This window comes from Gossypium arboreum, chromosome 7 (genome assembly GCF_025698485.1).
Source record: "Gossypium arboreum isolate Shixiya-1 chromosome 7, ASM2569848v2, whole genome shotgun sequence".
NCBI lineage: Eukaryota > Viridiplantae > Streptophyta > Magnoliopsida > Malvales > Malvaceae > Gossypium > Gossypium arboreum.
In genome coordinates, this window is record NC_069076.1 from 87,686,228 (window position 1) to 87,704,715 (window position 18,488).

The 18,488-nt window shown below is 35.6% G+C and overlaps 4 protein-coding genes and 1 long non-coding RNA gene across 16 annotated transcripts; 4 read left to right on the top strand and 1 right to left on the bottom strand.

Annotated features, from left to right (window-relative positions):
• The first annotated feature begins 1,597 nt into the window (after positions 1-1,597).
• On the top strand, positions 1,598-4,187 carry LOC108470638 (uncharacterized). Of its 5 annotated transcripts, XM_017772033.2 has the most exons (8): positions 1,598-1,818; positions 1,913-2,003; positions 2,116-2,152; positions 2,488-2,561; positions 2,661-2,754; positions 2,846-2,928; positions 3,128-3,302; positions 3,720-4,187. In XM_017772033.2, exons 2-7 carry the CDS (start codon positions 1,932-1,934, stop codon positions 3,293-3,295), a joined length of 528 nt encoding a protein of 175 aa, XP_017627522.1. In that variant the 5' UTR covers positions 1,598-1,818; positions 1,913-1,931; the 3' UTR covers positions 3,296-3,302; positions 3,720-4,187. The 5 variants fall into 5 exon arrangements, with proteins under 5 accessions (XP_017627522.1, XP_017627513.1, XP_017627495.1 ...); XM_017772024.2 differs by having other exon boundaries at positions 1,598-2,003; positions 3,706-4,187; XM_017772006.2 differs by having other exon boundaries at positions 1,598-2,003.
• On the top strand, positions 3,714-6,383 carry LOC128295444 (protein MAIN-LIKE 2-like). The gene is made up of 2 exons (XM_053031023.1): positions 3,714-3,842; positions 5,883-6,383. The coding sequence occupies exons 1-2, from the start codon at positions 3,714-3,716 to the stop codon at positions 6,381-6,383; spliced, it is 630 nt and encodes a 209-aa protein (XP_052886983.1).
• Positions 6,384-6,568: 185 nt separating this feature from the next.
• On the top strand, positions 6,569-6,898 carry LOC128295352 (uncharacterized). Its single transcript, XR_008285739.1, has 3 exons — positions 6,569-6,595; positions 6,672-6,756; positions 6,864-6,898. It is a non-coding gene; the product is annotated as an uncharacterized LOC128295352 (long non-coding RNA).
• A 5,535-nt stretch (positions 6,899-12,433) lies between these two features.
• On the top strand, positions 12,434-13,220 carry LOC108487085 (uncharacterized). The gene has a single exon (XM_017791318.2). It carries the CDS (start codon positions 12,528-12,530, stop codon positions 13,128-13,130), a length of 603 nt encoding a protein of 200 aa, XP_017646807.1. The 5' UTR covers positions 12,434-12,527; the 3' UTR covers positions 13,131-13,220.
• Positions 13,221-15,507: 2,287 nt separating this feature from the next.
• LOC108485898 (uncharacterized) lies at positions 15,508-17,717 on the bottom strand. 8 transcript variants are annotated; one of them, XM_053030332.1, is made up of 7 exons: positions 17,555-17,717; positions 16,716-16,854; positions 16,529-16,619; positions 16,280-16,446; positions 16,073-16,145; positions 15,942-16,000; positions 15,508-15,855 (listed from the first exon to the last, which is right to left on the bottom strand). In XM_053030332.1, exons 2-6 carry the CDS (start codon positions 16,839-16,841, stop codon positions 15,984-15,986), a joined length of 474 nt encoding a protein of 157 aa, XP_052886292.1. In that variant the 5' UTR covers positions 16,842-16,854; positions 17,555-17,717; the 3' UTR covers positions 15,508-15,855; positions 15,942-15,983. The 8 variants fall into 8 exon arrangements, with proteins under 8 accessions (XP_052886292.1, XP_017645249.1, XP_052886293.1 ...); XM_017789760.2 differs by having other exon boundaries at positions 16,722-16,854; positions 17,555-17,700; XM_053030333.1 differs by lacking the exon at positions 17,555-17,717 and adding an exon at positions 17,157-17,513.
• Between the last annotated feature and the right edge of the window lie 771 nt (positions 17,718-18,488).

The following is an 18,488-nucleotide window of genomic DNA, read 5'->3' on the forward strand; positions in this document are numbered from 1 at the left end:
TAGGCTTTGTAAAGCCATATTCTAATAGGAGTGTAGTAAGATTGAAACACCTTATTCTAATCAATATAAAATAGATGGAGTTTAATAATGTTTAAAAAACCTTATTCTAAAAATAAAATAAAAGAAGTGAAGTTCTACATGGATTTTACTTTTATTTTATTTTACCACTATATTTTATTTGAATAAAGATTTGGGTCACTTAATTCTAACATGGAATTTGACTGAGAAATGATCATATTCCAAATCAATTATTTGCAGGGGTTGATTTGTTCTCCAAATTGATTGCAATCTGTTCACCATATTAAGATATGATATCTGACTCCTCAGAAGCTTACCAATCATTGTTCTGGCCATGCGTTTCGCAATGAAGTTGTGTACTCGATCGGAGAAAGTTATGAATAGAATACCATCAATAATCTCTTTTTAGTGTCTCCCTCATCGAGCTCAAAATCATCCTTTTTCTGTGAATGAGTCCCTTCAGAGGTGTTCCCTAACAATTTATCCTCCATGATACGGGTCAAACCTCAACCGAGTCCACTTTCACTCCTATCTCATTCACCATTGGATCATCAGGATCCGGTGGTTCATTTGTCCTTCACCTTACCTTCATCATCGATCTCCCAACACTAGCCATTGATTATTATTTTTTTTCAATTTCAATTTGATGTACTCTATTTAATTTAACTTTATATATTTTTATATTTTTATGACAACTTTATAAACTTTTTAAACCAAATTTTATATTGTTAGTTATTAAATATTTTATATATTTTTTCGCAAAGAAATTAATTAATTGTATGTAAATGTTGATAATATATTAAATATTGAAATCATTTTAATATTAAAATATGATCACAAATTTTATATTTCGAGCATACAATATACAATGCAAGATTTTAATGCATTTATATTTTATACCATAACAATTTAAGAATATAGTTGTTCAATCATGCATTATGCGAGTAAGAAAACTACTATATTATATAATATAATATAAGTTTAATAATTATAGAAAGTATTGTTAAAAAATATAGAAAGTAAATATTATTATAATTTTTATACAATACTTGAATAAATTTTTATAGATATGATTTTAATATTTTTAACTATTATTTTATAAAAATAAATTTAATTTATGTTTTATTAATGGGATAAATTTTAAAATTATACATGAACTTTAATTTAATGTACAATTTGATATATGAACTTTAATTTAGTGCAATTGCATACATTAACCTTTGATTTTGATTTAATTATATACACTTAAAAAAATTTACATCAATTTATTTTTATATTGGATAAATATAATTATTTGTATGTAAAATATATAAACTTAAAACAATACTATATCAATAATTATGTTAATAATTTGTTAGAATTAGATTAAATAAAAATTCATGTATAACATTGTACAAAATTAAAGATCATATATAAACTTACACATTAAATCAAGTTCATGAATAGTTTTAAAATTTACCCTTTTATTATTTAACAAAAATATAATTTTAATAATTTATTTTATTATATACATTATAAACTATTGTATTATAATAATATTTTCTATTTTAATCTCATTAAATTCAAAGTAATTAACTCATCATTAGTGTTGTTTTTTTATCTCAAAGAAACCCCAAGTCGAAAAAAATTGTTCCTATTTTTTTTTTCTCATTCCCTTCAATTTTTCCTGTAACTCTGTGGAATCTCACGGCAAGCAAAACCCAGCAAAGCTATAGTAAAAAAAGCTTCCAAAAACCCATTTTTGGAGCCAGTTGGTAACCCACTTGGGAGTAGGAACCTTACCCTCTCCAAATCAATTTTGTAAGTTTTCTTGTCAAAGTTGGTTACAAAACAGAAACTGCAAACTTCGAAACGTTTCTATCTAAAATTGCTGCTTTTCTTTTTCCCGCGTGAGATTTAAACAAACGGGAAACATGTTTACCAATGATCAAAGGCAGCAAGAAAGAACTGGACAATATGGAACTTCAAGGCAACAATATCTTCAGGTAATGTTTTTGGTCTTCAATTTTAATATTTGGGTTTCTGGGCATAAAGTCTCGTGTTAAAGAGCATAGAGGAAAACAATTCATTATTTCTTGGTTACCCATTTCACTTTAGGAATTGGTGAATCAGTTTCAGAACACGTCTGATGAAGGTATGCTTCATTTTCAGGATAATTCATTGCTTATATTAGAGTCCCTTTGCCAATAATCTTTCTGTAGATTAATTCGACGGTTTATAAGAGCTAATACACGATTTTTTTCAACCAAAGTTTCATGCTCGGGGATTTAATTGCTTTTCTAGAGTGAGTGAAAACAACATCAGATAGTTCTGGTTTTTATGCTTGTTTAATACTAGTAGTTTGTTTATAATCTAAGTACATACAATGTCAATAATTCCTGACTCGTTAGACTTGGCGCATTTCGATTTTTGTATTATTCTCAGATCCGATTCATATTTCCTTAACTGAATGGTTCCTTGTTGCCACAGAAACAAAAGAAAAGATTGCTGCAAACTTGGCAAACTTTGCTTATGATCCATATAATTATTCTTTCTTGCGCCAGGTCCAAACTCCAGTTTTATGTCAAATAATTTCTTCTCAAATTTGATCAGTGTCTTTCATGTACTTGTTCTGCTGCATTAACATCTTACTTTCTTATCAGCTCAATGTTTTGGAACTCTTCCTAGATTGCATAACAGAACCAAACGAGAAGCTTATGGAATTTGGAATTGGAGGCATCTGCAATTCTTGTGTGGGTTAGTCTGGCTATTAGTTCTAAACTTATGGTTTTCTTTCTTTATGAAATATGATGGCTGTTCATCATGAGTACTTTCTTTTCCCTTGCAGATCCAGCTAATGCTGCTATTATCACTCAGTGTGGTGGAATCCCTCTTGTCATTAAGTGTTTATCAAGCCCAGTCAGAAATACAGTGAGTGGGGAAAATCTAGTTTTTCCTTTAAGTGAGTTGGGGTGGTTTAAGACAAAATTGTTTAAGGGAACTCCCTGAGGCATTCTCATACTATTAAACTACATTAATTTACCTGATGTGAAGTTACTCTGGAATTCAATTAAATCTGCTTGTTTGGTTCTGTAAATGCTTACACATCTGAGAAACAATTGATTATCAGGTGAATTATGCTCTGGGAGCCCTTTATTATCTTTGTAACAAGTCTAACAGGGAGGAGATTCTGAAGCCTGAAGTAATTGATGTCATCGAGAGGTATGCTGCAGCTCAAACTGTAAATGCAAGCTTCAGTAACCTGGCCAAAGCATTTCTTGACAAGCATGTATCTTGATGCTAAGGTATGGCTCTTACTTTTTAGCTATCAATGTTGAATGTCATGATTTGGTTTCTAATTGAACTAAAGGCTATTGCCCATCTGATTTTTAAGTGCATGAGCTTTCTGGTTACCTTCCCTGTTTTACTTTTTAACTTACTTGAATGAACTACTTTTCATAAGAATTAGGTTGTGCTTCTAATGGTACTTGTAAAACGTGAACAATATATAGTATCATTTTCTCTGTGGCAAGAAAGCATTGTAACGGCTTGGGATTTTTAGAAATAATCTTGGTTTGGGAATGAGAAACATTGTAATTTGTCTCTTTTCAGTTGCAAGAAAGCAGGAGCTATCAAAATGGCATTCAAAACCTAAATGCAGTTAAATTATGGTTTATAATGGACCAGTTATCTGAGACCAATCATTAGTTTTCACTATGCAGCTTACAGCTGCAGATCTCGTGGATTCAGCTATTTGTGCTCTGGTTTATATGGAAAGAGTCATGCAACATGCAAATCTGCAGAGCACTGCAAAACTGGTTGCCAAGGGAGACATTATGGCATTGGTTTGAGGGATTGATAATATTAGGTTCCAAGTAGCAGTAGCAGTAGCAGGTGGCCATTTAACAATGTAGCTAGTTAGGTTATTATTATTATTATTTTTTGAAAAATATAGTTAAGAGTGTTACTGCGATTACTATCAGCTTTTAGTTGAGACATCAGCCGACTTGATATGTATTCTTTTAGCTTCAATGCAAACACACAAAATGGTTTTGCTCGAAGACTAAAACCAACTCCAGGATGTATACCGAGTTTTAGAAGTGACTTATGAATATTGACACTGCATGAATTGTTACACAAGTGCCACAATCAACGATTATAAGATATTGTGAAATTTGATCTTAGGTGTACCCTTTTTGTATTCGTATTTGTATTTGGTTTGTTAAACTATTCATTGTTCTGAATGAACCAAATGTTTATTTGATTTTAAAGCGCAGTAGAATTTGGCATTATATTGTAGGCAATTTGGATTTGTTTTTTCCTATAAATCCTTGAAAACACTTTTCAGATCATGTTTTACTTTCTCTTTGTTTCAACTTGATTGAGAGTATGGCATTCTTTCATAGTATTCTTAAACCAGCATGGATGTTTATACACAAACCTTGGTGCCTCGGATCAATATGAATTCAAGCCTTTGGTCAACATCATTGATGCAAACATCTTGCATACTGGCCATGTCCCTCTTCTTCCACCTTTAATTCATGTCAGTGGGATAACCAGGACCAGTTGCAGAGGTTCTAAGAAACTTCACCTCTCCTAAAAAGGAAAAAAAAATTGCAGGATCAGTTGTAACAGCATCCATTGAGCTTTTTCTCCCACTGATCCTGATCCCTCTATTTTCAACTGGAGGAAGAAGTGCCCAACTAAACCTCCCGTGGAGATTGAAATTATTATTTCTTAACCATTCTTTCTCACGCTATTTCCACTTTGGAAGCAAGCTTTATTTCTTTCTTTCAATATTCTGGTAATAGTGGTTAATACTTAATAGTTCCTTATTTATTATAATAGTAAACATGCCATTATTTGAAGTGCAACCGATAATGGGGTGAGAAAGAAAGTGCTGAGGGAGAAAGAATGGGGTTGTTAGAAAACATACACACAGTAGAATTCCCATGCCTCTTTACGCCATTGTTACGCAATGGCAGAGCTTCAGAACTCCAACTCCTTTTCATCCCATCATTGGAGTGATGACGATGATAATAGAGCTTTTTCTTCATATGTATATATATATATATATATTAGGGTGTTTTACCAAAAAAATGCCCTTTAAATAATATAATTACGAAAATGGGTCGTTTATTGTGTTATTTACCGGATTAGGCCGTTTTTCACGAAAACGCATCCACATAAACGCGATTTTGGAGTAAGTGTCAGCAAAACACTTTTCTGGGGGAGCGCTTTGTCCACATCGGCAAAAATCGGGTCCTTGAGGGCTCGTTTTGGTGACGTGGACAAAGCGCTCCCCCAGGGGAGCGTTTTGCCCGTGTAACGGTCAAATTTTTGACCGTAGGCTTCCAACGGTCAAAAAAAAAAACTATAAACCCCCTAAATCATTTTTTCACACAAGTCTCTCAAATTTCTATAATTCTCTCAAAATTCTTTTCCCTTTAATTATTTTTCACACAATTCTCTCACAATTTTCAACATTCTTTCAATATTCCCTTCAAAAATTTATTAAATTTCACTGAATTTTTCTCAAAATTCTATCAAAATTCTTTGTTTAAATTTTTTTGAATTTAATTTTTTAAATTAAAAAAAATCTGATCATGTTAGTAATGACCGAAGAATTAATCCGTCTTGATAATAAGCACATCTCCGTTGATCAAATGACAATGGTAAGTGATAATTTTAAATTTTCAATACTATTCGATATTATTTTAATTTATGCAAATTTAATTAAATTTGCAATACTATTTGATATTTTATTCATTTATGCAATTATAATTACAATTTCAATCTTGCTTGATTTTTTTTCATTTTTAATGTTTGCATTAATTAATTTATGCAATTTTAATTAATTTTTGTTTTATAAATTTTTATAATAGTTTGTAGATCAGGTGTTGCAATGCTACATCCGTAATATGTTTGGTCCTTCATTGCTGTTGATCGAGAATTACTTGCGGGAAGTGGGATTTTGGCACGTGGCCACGATAGGCTGGGGGTGCAAGTTGGACCCGAAACTAATCAGTGCATTGATAGAGAGGTGGAGACCCGAGACGCACACTTTTCATCTTCCATACGGAGAGTGTACTATCACTCTGAAAGACGTGCATTTGCAATTGGGATTGCTGGTGGATGGGTACGCAGTTATCGGGCCTGCATCATCTACTGATTGGAGAGCCGTATGCTACGAGCTTTTGGGTGCTATACCGGATAATATTAATAGAGGTCGAATCGAGATGGGATGGTTACGAGACACATTCCCGGAGCCGGATAATGATTCGACTGAACTCGAAAGAATACGATATGCTCGGGCATATATTCTTGAGATGATTGGAGGTTATTTGATGCCGGAATTGTCAAGAAACCTCGTACATCTGAGATGACTGCTGAAACTCGTACATTTTAGAACAGCTGCGGAATTGATTTGGGGGTCTGCCGTGTTGGCAACATTGTACAAGGAAATGTGCGGGGCGACATGACCGAACAAAGCCAAAATAGGAGGTTGTCTATCACTACTGCAATCATGGGCACGGTTTCGCTTTCCATTTTTACGTCCTCGAGTCGACTATCCATATACATTTCCACTCATAATGAGGTAAGTTTTATATTAGATTTTACAATTATTACGTAGATTTAGAATATAATTGTATGTTAAAAATTTATTTAATTAGGTGGAACCATTCGGCGAGTTATGTCGGAATACCTACCACCCTCGAAGATATACGGCTTCTATTAGACCAACGATCGGAAGTAGAAGTAAGTATTAAATAAAATATATATACATAATAAAATAGTCGTTTCGTATTTAGTATTTAGTATTATGTATTATGTATATAAGTAATATTTTTATCATGTTCATATAGTTTCAATGGACACCATACGAGGATCCGGTAATTCGAGCAGTAATTCCGGATGAATTCCTTCAAAATCCAAAGGTTTGGCATGTGAAGGTCCCATTGGTGAACTATGCTACCATGGAGATGCACCAGTCAGATAGAGTATTACGACAATTTGGATTTTGACAACCGATTCCCGTGGCACCCGAGGTGTTTGATGATGAGTACAAAGTCGACTTACGGCAACTTCATACAGATTGGCCGAGATTCTAGTCACACTATATCGAAATGTGGGAAAATTAGTATGATTATACACCTACTCGGGAATCGATCATCGTTCCAGAGTTAGCGTGCGTAGCAGAATACATACCATGGTTTAGGATCCATGGCAAACCATATTTACTGTCGGAAGAGAAGAGACGACGACTAATTCATACCTAAAGGGAACGACGTGGCCCTTTAAATCCAAAAAGAAGGGACGACGACGCAGGCCCATCAACAGCACCCACACAATCATCAGGCCCAATAGTTCAACCTGTGACACCCACATCACAGCATTTTCAGATTATGCCAGGTGCATATCCTAGCCCTTATATATATCCTAACCCTTATATGTTTCCTTTTTCTAGTCCTATGGCAGGTTAGAATCCATGGACCGGTTCATCTCCGTTCCCGATTACTCCGAGTTAACCTTTGATCTATAGGCTGCCGTCGCATGAGGGATCGCATGGGGCGCCATCAATGAGCTCTTCTTTCTACCAATTCCCATCATCTTACGGGATTCAAACACCTCCGCCATAGGTAACGCAAACACCGCCGCAATCATTATTCTATCAAGGTGGGTTACCCTCCCAACAGCCACAACCAGATCCCTTGTCGGAGGAACCACAACCCCTACTGGAAGCTGATTGAAGGAGGAATCCAGTACGGACCCGTTGACGACCCCCATGTGGCACTGATTTTGACCGTCACGGACATTATTTTTTTAATATATTTGTACAAACTTTTTTATATTATTTCATTTAATAGAAATAAAAGTTCTTTTGAATAAGACAATTGTAATATAACACAGTTTCATTTAATAAAATATAAATAATACAACATAGTTTTTCATGAAAACTATCAACTATTTCGATTTGGACATGATTTACTTATTTGGCCTGGGTTTCTACACCATCCGCACTACTTCTGATTATTGGTTATTTCTCAAATATCCATATTGGTACGTATTCTACTCGAGCAAGGTCGACCCTTTAGTTTGCGACACAATTCTCTATCCAATAACAGCTTAAACAGAGCAAGAGATACAGGCGGCCAGTTACGTTCATCTGGGATAGGTAGGAATACGTGTCTCCACACATTGTACATGGTTTCTAGTTTGTACACTTTGTCGACGTAGCTCATGGGATCTAGACGGAGATTCTGACAAGCTATAATTACATGAGCGCATGGATAACGAAGTGCGTCAAACCTCCCACAGTCGCAAGTCTTATTTCTCAAGTGTACACGATATTGCCCGCCAATAATACCTTCGTGCTGTCTGTCAAACTCCGTCACACGAAACCATAGGTTGTCTCGATCGTGACAGACTGTGTGCATGGTGTTCGTCCGCGCCTTCGCATTGTTAATTTCTTGCAATACCTTTGCACACCATACACGGCCTCCTTACATTTGGCCTTTATAACTCGCTGCTTGCTTCGAAAATAGTGCTGCTAAATGAAAATATATATCTCGAACAATCGATGTTATCGGCAAATGACGTGTTCCTTTTAGAATAGAATTTATGCATTTAGCCAGGTTTGAGGTCATATGACCATATCGTAGGCCATCGTGGTATGCTTGTGTCCACTGTTCGAAAGGTATGTTACAGAGGTAGTCTGCGCCTTCTTCGTTAACTGAACGCAAAACTGCCAACATCTCATGAAAAAGATCCTTACTTATCTCATATCTGGCCAATATAAGTTGGAAAATTACATACCACTTTTCCATTTAAAATAAATTCAATATTACAAATGAAATTACTTTAATAGATATTAAATACTCATGTTGGTCACTTGTCGTTTTTCACTTGTAAATCAAAATTGCACGTAGTAGTTGGACGCAACGTGCCTTAGGCAATACCGATGGTGTGTGCGATGCCATAGGCTTCCCTGTTGCTCAATTGTGGCTAGTATTCCTGTGCCCCGATCCGATATGACGCAGATATTAGGTTGGGGGCAGACATGCCTCCTTAGCCTATAAAGAAAGAACTCCCAGTCATCAGTTGACTCCTCTGGTGTTATTGCAAACACAAGTGGAATGATTCTCCCATTGACATCCTGTGTCACAGCCAGCAATAGCCGATGAGTATATCTACCGTACATAAAGGTACCGTCAATTTTTACCAATGGCTTGCAATATTAAAATGTGTCTTGGCATTGCTTAAAGGTCCAAAACAGACGCTTAAATACTTGACATCCTCGGAGCAATCGGTCGTTGTAGTATGCAAGTTCCGTTTCAAGGTCTGTTACGTAACTTGAGACATATCTCTCCAGCACCTGACACCACTACCACACTTCATTATATGAAGCGTCCCACCCACTATGAATCTTTTCCAATGTCTTCTGTTTAGCTATCCAAGCCTTGCAGTAAGAGGGCGTGTACTTCAATTGGCTACGAATATTGGCAATTAAGACCGGCACTAAAGTTCTGGGATTGACCTTTACCGTTCTAGTATTAAGGTAGCTAACATATCTGAATACATCTTGGGATGATCTTCCGAAACACCTGTCAACGAAGTACGTTAAAAAATGCAATAGTACGTAATAACAGTACCATTAAAAAACTCTAAACGGTTACTGATACTGTACTGGTAGCACATGTATGTGGACCTTTGTACTTTTTTATCTCCCACAAGCCTGTCTTTTTCCTCAACGAGGCCATGATTTTTCATGAACATGTACCGTCTTGCACTGCACACTTAGCCTCAAACTTGTTGGATTTAGATTTAACCACATTGTAGTTAATCCCGTTCATGATGCTATGTTGTTTTAATAGACCAAGAAAACTATCTTTATTGGAAAACTCCTTACCAACTTTTAATTCACTTGAATCCAATGAGGAACTTGTACGGTCACGCCTTCTGTGTGGTAGATCTGGAAACTCCAACGCATCATCTTGAGATGGATCGACATTATGCATGTGGGCTGGATGTAAGTACGCCCTGAATCGCGGATCTTCTTCTTCATCATCTGAACCCCCTTCAACATCTTCAGGTATGGTTGGAACAGGCTCTGGTTTAGAAAATAATGCAACTTTTACACCATCGGGGCCGGCCTCTCGAGGTGGATCCGCATCGGACTCATTATCTGACCCATCATCATGTGCAACGTAAAAGGTCCTCTCGCCGGTGGACATCGTAAGGAGTACATCATCCCTCCTTATGGACGTTTCACAACATCTCCAATTAGATGTGGATTGCCAACCACTAGAAGTTGATGTCATTCCCCAGTACGTATTTCCAGCATCAAACATCGACCCATTGAGGTGCATGTCCCATCCACTAACAGAGTGTCATGCAGGGGTTGGGTATTCCATACTGCTACTAAACACGGGTACTTCCGTGTTTTGCCACCCACTAATAGAGTGCCGGGCAGGGGTCGTGTATTCCTCTCTACCAGTAGTAAATGTTGAAGCTGCAAATGCATCATTTGGCGATGAAAATTGTATATATAACTCAAGATAAAGTGATCCACTAGCGAGATGAGTCTGCACCATTGCCTCTAAGCTACGAGCGTCTTTGATGTCGAATGAGTCATATGTCACAGGATCAACTGAACCACAAAATTGATACTTAATAGACAAAACTTTCATTGGCGTCATTTCGAAGATTTTGCGCCTAATTCTTTTACGAAGTTCTGTCAAATCTATATTCTGGTTAAAAACCAGTCTTGCTGTATTCCCTGATAGAAAAACAACACCGTTCCCGGTGTTACAGATCTCACCATCATAGTAAATAACAGCAATAATATGTTTACTCATCTTCAATTTCTTTTCTTCTTAGCCTCTCTAATTTTTTTGTTGTAAGTTATGCAACTTGAGAATAAAATTTGGCTCATTTATAGCCTCATTTTTCTACGAACTACTGTAGCAAAAGAACGTCCATGTGGGAGCTTTTTCTAGAAATTTTGCTGACAGTTCATCCTGCTTGAACGTTGTCGACATTATTTGTTCAAAAATGTCTAATCAAAATTATTTTTCTATGAACTACTGTAGCGAAAGAGCGTCCACATGGGAGCTTTTTCTAGAAATTTTGCTGACAGTGCATCCTGCTTAAAGCATTTTCGACACTATTTGTTCAGAAACATCTACTCAAAATTATTTTTCTACGAGATACTGTAGCAAAAGAGCGTTCACGTGGAAGCTTTTTCTAGAAATTTTGCTGACAGTGCATCCTACTTGAAGCGTTTTCCAACACTATTTTCTAGAAACGTCTGCTCAGAATTATTCTTGCAGAAACCCTAAACCTTAAAACTTATGACAAAAAAAATTATATTGCTTATATGTTTTTTGTAATACCCTAAACACAAATTTATTTTAAAAAACTAAACCCTAAAATCCTAAATCCTAATTCAATTAATTTTTTCTCGAAACCCTAAACTTAGCATAGCGCCAGTATGGATATATGCTGCAATCATATTATCTTTGAGAATTTTTTTTCGTGTATGTATCAATTAACCTTAAATTTAATCAATTAACCCTAAACCCTAAATTAATTCATAATTTAATCAATTAACCATAATACCCTAAAATCTAATTTAATATTTAGTATTTAAAATTAATAGTTAATTTATACCCCAATTTAATTAATTTTTTTCCTAAAACCTTTAAACCCTAAAACTCAAAAAAACCTAAACCCTTAAAAAACCCTAATCTTAAACCTTAAAAACCTTAACCCTAAATTAATTAAATAATAAAATCCTAACTCTAAAAAAAGGGGCAAAACGCTTCCCTAGGGGAGCGCTTTGTCCTTGTCAGCAAAGCGCGCCCTCAAGGACGCATTTTTTGTTGATGTGGACAAAGCGTTCCCCTAGAGAAGCGTTTTGCTGACACGTACTCCGAAATTACGCTTACGTGGACGCGTTTTCGTGGAAAACGGCCTAATCCGATTAATAATGCAATAAACGGCCCATTTCCATAATTATATTATTTAAAGGGCATTTTTAAGTAAAACGCCTATATATTACATTTTTAACTTTTAATTATTTTAATTATATTTATTTTCTTAAATAAATTTTAAAAATTTTAATTAGTTAACTAATCATAATATTTAAATAAATTTATATAAAATTAAATAAATTATAAATTTAATTATTATTAAATATATATTTTTAGGTAATGGTCATTTTCATCTCATCACTATCATTGCATTTCTACCCAATCACATATTTTTTCACTAATTTTAATCTTATAGCTAATCAGCTCTTAAATGTCCAGTGCAAAATTTAAACTTGGATTCGAGCGGGTTATGGATTTCTGGTGAAGAAGAAGCTTCTCTTTGGGGGTTTTGTTTATTTATTTTCCTAATAACTGCAAATACCTTTCCGTGGCGGGAAATCCACGCCAACAGAAAAACAAATCCCAAAAGTTTCACTTTTTCTTCAATTCTTATTTCAATCTCTGGAAGCAACCATTAATTCCAAAACCAACGCAATGTTTCGGCCGAAATATATGTTTTCTCCTCCACCTTCCTCCGCCCCATCTCCGTCGGTCCGGCTAGGCCACAAGATCAGTATCACCACGATCCATGTAATGGCACTAGACGGGATAGTCAACGTCAACTCACTCTTCACCTTCGCTATATTCCTTGGCCTTGCATGGTACCCCATCCCCACCCTCATAGACCCCAGCTCCCCCGCCTCTTGCGCTGCTGGTTCCAACATCGCTGAGAACCTCATTTCATGCCACGTCTACTCCTTCAGCTCTTTCCTCTTCTCCAGCTTAATTGCATTAGCCATCAAACAAGCCATAAAGATAAGCAAAGACAGCAATGACTTGGCAGCGCATGGGGTTGGTGCCAGTCTTGTGGATGTGAACTTGATGGCATTGAGGGTTGGGATGTTGGTTTCGAGTTTCGGTTCGGTTTTGGGATGTGGGTTTTTGATGATGGCTTTGGTGGCTCTGGTTCAGATTAAGCTGGGGACTTTGGGTTGTGGGAGTATCTACACTTTTGCTGCCATTGGTCCTCTGGTAGTTTTGGTCCCTTCGGCTCTTGTTATCTATATTTGTATTGTTCTTTATGCCTTTACTCGTTAGAAAATAACGGGTATATTGTTTGATTTATCAAACATTATAGCTTTAAATTTAAATGAAATTCACTTACTTCAATTATATTCTAAACTAAAAGGCGTCTATGAGATCTCCTAGTACACTAATTTATTCCATAGTTTAGAAATTTTGAGGATGATCTGGTGGTTTACTTTAGATGCATAATTTGGTAGATTTGGCATGTTAAAATATTTTAATTGATGGGATTGGGAATAGTTCACTTGGTTATTCTTATATTAAATGCAGTGCACTGACTTGAGGAGTTTCCAGATTCTCTTGTTGTCTATAGAATAAATCAAGATACGGGGATTAAATTAACCCATGAAGTAAAATGTTTTTTTCAATGATAACTTGCTAAAGCTTTTTTGTTTACTCTTGAAAAGTAGTTCATTGGAAATGGCTGATTTCCTGAAATCTGCTTCTCTTAATCTAATAAGGGCCCATATGCCAATACCTTGAATCAGAAACTTATTGATCTGCATTTTGATTAGACGGTTTTTCCAGGGGAAATTTTGTTTGAAGTTTTCATCTGATCAAACAAGTCTCCCATTTTCATTACAAAGGATCATACTACAATCTTCAGGTTCCATTATTTCTGCTGCACAATTGCAATCCTTTCAGCAGTTTCTTTCGTTTTAATCTTTTATTGGTGTCATTTTTCGAGCAATTGTTATTCGAGAAACCAAACAATGACCAAAAGCCAAAAGAAGACTTTAACTTCTTACATTGTACTTTAAAATTGTAATTTTTGTCAATAAATGGCCTGTCACGACCTATCACCATTCAGTCAGCCCCAGGCTGCATTGCGCATGCATTGTGTCCATAAGCAGCTATTGTTGCTCCGTAAGGATTTGTCTTCCAAAGAGGATAATACTAGCTTATGGACACGATGCTTGCGCAACGCAGCCTGGGGCCAATAAGTGGTGATGGGTTGTGACAAGATCAAATGGTACTAGAGTAGAGAAAGTGGCTCCTATGTGGGGAGGTCACTGATTCGAACTTTGGGAGGTGCATCTTAGGGTGACAAATTCTTGAGGAGCCGGTGTGCATCCAAGAGGACAATGCCAGCCTATGGACACGATGCCTGGGTGACGTGGCATGAGACTAATCAAATGGTGATGGGCTATGACATAACTATTGCAGGAGTAGAATGGCATGCCTTGACTGAACACCTTGCCCCTTGCAGAAAGAGGCCATGAACTTCACATTTTCACTTCTTCTCCAAACTCAACCTTTCCAAGATATCCAGTAACCTATTTGGTTTTTCACCCTCCAAAGACAACAGCTGATGGTGTATGGAAGCGATTTCAAACTCAAAACTAAACTGGAGTACTGTAGGGTGTGATCCTTACGGAAAGCATGAGATTGTTGCATACTTGAGCTAGGAAATCTAGCTGTTACTTGGCAAGGCATAAAATTGCATATGAAACTATTCCATTCTGATATTGTGTTCAAGAGCTTCTGCGCACTCCCAAAGAACGGGTTCATGTGCTAACAGAGTGATGAAAGTTGCTGAAGCTGTTATTGTTCTTGTTTCTGGTGATCCGTGCTAGATAAAAAGATGTAGGAGCCAATATGCTTGTTTTGGGTCCACTGGAACAAGCTCAATTAGCAAAGGTTTTATAATGCAATAGATATTTTTGTGAATCCAACTCTACAAACTCAAGGACTGAATCAAACATCCTTAGAAGCAATGCTCCCTGGGGAACTGGTTATCTCCACAAGACTTCCTGGAATCACAGGTTAAGTAATCATCGGATTGGAAATCGGTTACACTTTCTCACCTAGTGTTGTTTCCTTAGAATATGCAATCTATTAAGGTTTGGAATGATGGCAGAGAGGTTTTGGAGAAGAAAAGGACTGCAGATATTAAAATCCATTAGTTTAGCATAGTAATGATTGTTTCATATTCAAAGTTTGTAACAGCAAGTGATGCAAGAATCAATTAGATTCTCTTTAAGATGGTATCTCTTTCGAGACTTGTTGAACTTCTTTGATCTCTATCTCATTGATCATCCAGAGACCTGAAGAAGTGTTTTACAACAGATCTGTCTGCAGTAGCAGCAGTAGCCAACAAAGTTTCTGGCAAAAGTCACCCTTAAGAACGTTGAATATATAACTGAACTGAATTGCTTCATTTCTTGAAGGAAATGGTATCACTAATCTTTGTAGTGCTGGATCTTAATGGGGAAAATTTTCATTAAACCTATTTTATTTCTTGAATTTATGGGCTGTGGTTTCTTTCAGCCATGTACAAGAAGTGTTGCATATGCAAATATCATTAAGAAGAGTTGCAAATCTCATATATGTACTTGGAACCATATGAAGTTGCAGTCATCAGTAAAAATATCCAAGTAAAATTGGCTTTTTCTTGCTCTGGAAATACGTAGATATTCTACATCCACTTCACTGATCTTGCATTTAATATCTTTTTCTAGCAAAGGCCAATCCTTACATATGAATACTTGAAAAGGATACCTCAATAATAGATATCGACTTTCAGAAAAGGAAAGCCTTATCTATCAATTCTCAGCCCTTTCACACATTAGGGGGAGAGAGGGGAGGATCATATAAACATAGTCCACTCTCCTCAGCCAGACAAAACTTATCCCAGGGAAGAGCCTATGATGGAGTGACGTGGGAGCTGTCCATGTCAAAACCTTATTTATACTTATTATCTTCCATGATTATTTTCTTTCTTTTATGATAATTCCTGCAAAATGTCAAGATTAACAAAGAGTAAATGAAAGGGTTTGGTTAAGTAAAGAACAGTAGTTTAAGTTCTCAAAATGGAAGTACCTCAGACCAGACGATGCATATGCATTAGAAGGCTATATAGCTCTAATGATATACCGAACCTGCAGAAACCAAAGTCAAGTTTTGAGACATCGATAAGTATGAATTCATAGTTGCATTAGAACAGTGAGTACCTTGCCACCAGTTTCCTGTAGAAGCATCTTGTGAATTGCTTCCATTAGGGTCATCTTCTCCATCTTTCTTGAACTATTCATTCACAAAATATAGTTCAATTACTTACATGTATCAGAAAAACTTACAAGTACTTTCATGCATCGATCACAAAGTAAATATTATATATATATATATATATATCGAATTCAACAAGTCTCGTAACTCACAATAGGATATGATGTAGAAGCTTGTGTACTTGAAGAATAACCATATATGTCTCGGCCTCCATAGTAAAGAGATGAACTTAAATGGAATGGTTCCATCCTTTCTTCCTGAAAAACAGAGTTACTGTCTTTGTTGGCTTTGGTATATGTTGCACTCTCTGCAACTGAAGCTACATTATAAGATTTAAAAAAAAAAAACATATCAGACAATGTTATCAGTACAGGACACTAGCTTTATGATTGATCAATAACCTTGCATTCCATGTCTCCAGTCTGATCCTTCTAAAGGCTGTTTTGGCCATGATTCTAACACCTGAGAGCTTGAAGAGTTTCTCCCACCCACCTGAGATTTCAAATAAAGAAAGTCCCCTATCAGATATATGAACTAAATCATGTCCAATCAGCAGAATCCAATATATAAAAGAAACTGTATATTTACATGTACCATTGATGGAGGTGGGAAAATGGAACTGAAAATCCCTTTTGACGATGGTGATGATTCCTTGGAACCAAATAGGTGAGCAGTGAATGAGGAAGAAGTACCAATTTGTTTATTACTTTCCATTTCCTTTCCTTCTCTGTATACAAAAAAAGTGAATTCCCAGAGAAAGAACATCAAAAAAGAAAAAGGGGAAACAGCAGTGCAGTTGAAGATCAAAGTATATGGGAGGATATATCTCACAACTGTCTCAGTAGTAATCAAAATGTAAAGAATTATATAAAATGTCTAAACAAACTGGTATTTCAGTGCAGCAGCCCATGTGCCTATCATCATCAACCAAAAAAGGTGATCTATGACACTATTTTATGGTAAAAAATTGCAGTGCAGTTTCCTCTCTCATTCACATATATGGTTCTCTGCATATAATATTAATCTTACTTTTTCTTCAACTATACACAACGGATAAGTGCCAGCACGGGTCCCCTTGGCATCCCAATTGGCCAACTGTTTACTGCCATCTTCCTCTAATGGATAAATGCAGCTTTTCTTGTCCCTCTAGTGTCAAAAAAACCTCAGCTTCATTCTTTCTAATTACATTATGCAGCCCTTTATAAGAGGTGACATCTTCACCTCCATCCCACAACAAGATAAGGACATAAGGTTGTTTTCCCCTCTCAACCTATTTTTGCCCTTGTTGGCCTTAGTTATTTTCTTTTAAATATCATGGAAATGATACCATTTATACCTTAAACTATCATACTGTTTATTTATTTATTTTGTCATGAAGAAGACACTAAAATGCATGCATGCATTACCAGATACCCTTTGCCCTTTACCTCTTCTGATTTGCTTTCTTGCCTGATAAGTCACTGAAGTGGTTGATTGAAGAGAATTATGAAAAATGTTTTAGTTTTTCCATCAAGAATAAAGCACTCTCTTATCCGTATTTCAACTTTGTCAAAATTCCCATTGCTTTTCCAGGAAAGAGGTGGGGTTCTAATTCCATAAATTATAAGCAAATTGCATACCATTTAACAGCAAAGTTAATAGAGTAGTACTGTTGTTAGTCTAAAATATGGTTCAATCATAGAGATAAAGTTGATGTGTCAGCTCACCCAATTGGATAGAACTGCAAGGATTGACTAAATTTCGGGAAAATATCCTCAGATTGTTGTAGTGATTTTCATATGAATTTCGTCTTTTGGAAAATTATGGTTGACAGTGTTTGCTATGGTTTTGTTCGATTATAGCTAAAATCTTCGGTCTTGTCATGGTATTAAATTTGTGCTAGATTTTTTTTTTTTTTTGTCTACACGAATTGGTGCTTGGGAGGCCATGGAATCCATATTATGTCAGTACTTGATATATTTACCAACAATTAATTGATATTTAAATGTTAGGATTCAAGTGGCTAATGCCATCTGTTTTAATTAATAATATAAAAGAATATATGCTTAATTTTTTAAAATTATTATACTTTAATACAAATATATTTACGAGTATAAGTCTTTTTAAAAAAAAATCTGAATACTATAATATTAAACGGAATCCTTTATAATAAAAAAAAAAATGGGATCCATACATATTTAAAATTTGTGAGATAAAACATTGAGTGGATGATATTAAGTATCAAGATAAACAATTGAGCCACATCATGGTAAAAGTATTATGGAAATTTTGTATTACGAATTGAACTGCATTTTGTTTTTTCTATTCAAAAATAGGTAAATTAGTTTTATACATTAAATCAAAAAGCAAACTAGTTCTTCT

Coding starts and splice junctions, on each gene's coding strand:
- LOC108470638 (XM_017772024.2), top strand. CDS start 1,932: ATGTTTACCAATGATCAAAGGCAGCAAGAAAGAACTGGACAATATGGA. Junction 2,004..2,115: donor CAAGGCAACAATATCTTCAG/GTAATGTTTTTG, acceptor ATTTCACTTTAG/GAATTGGTGAATCAGTTTCA. Junction 2,755..2,845: donor CATCTGCAATTCTTGTGTGG/GTTAGTCTGGCT, acceptor TTTCCCTTGCAG/ATCCAGCTAATGCTGCTATT.
- LOC128295444 (XM_053031023.1), top strand. CDS start 3,714: ATGCAGCTTACAGCTGCAGATCTCGTGGATTCAGCTATTTGTGCTCTG. Junction 3,843..5,882: donor AGGGAGACATTATGGCATTG/GTTTGAGGGATT, acceptor TTTTTATAATAG/TTTGTAGATCAGGTGTTGCA.
- LOC108487085 (XM_017791318.2), top strand. CDS start 12,528: ATGTTTCGGCCGAAATATATGTTTTCTCCTCCACCTTCCTCCGCCCCA.
- LOC108485898 (XM_053030330.1), bottom strand. CDS start 16,892: ATGTTCTTTCTCTGGGAATTCACTTTTTTTGTATACAGAGAAGGAAAG. Junction 16,620..16,715: donor CACCTCCATCAATGGTACAT/GTAAATATACAG, acceptor TTGAAATCTCAG/GTGGGTGGGAGAAACTCTTC. Junction 16,146..16,279: donor CTTCTACATCATATCCTATT/GTGAGTTACGAG, acceptor GTGAATGAATAG/TTCAAGAAAGATGGAGAAGA.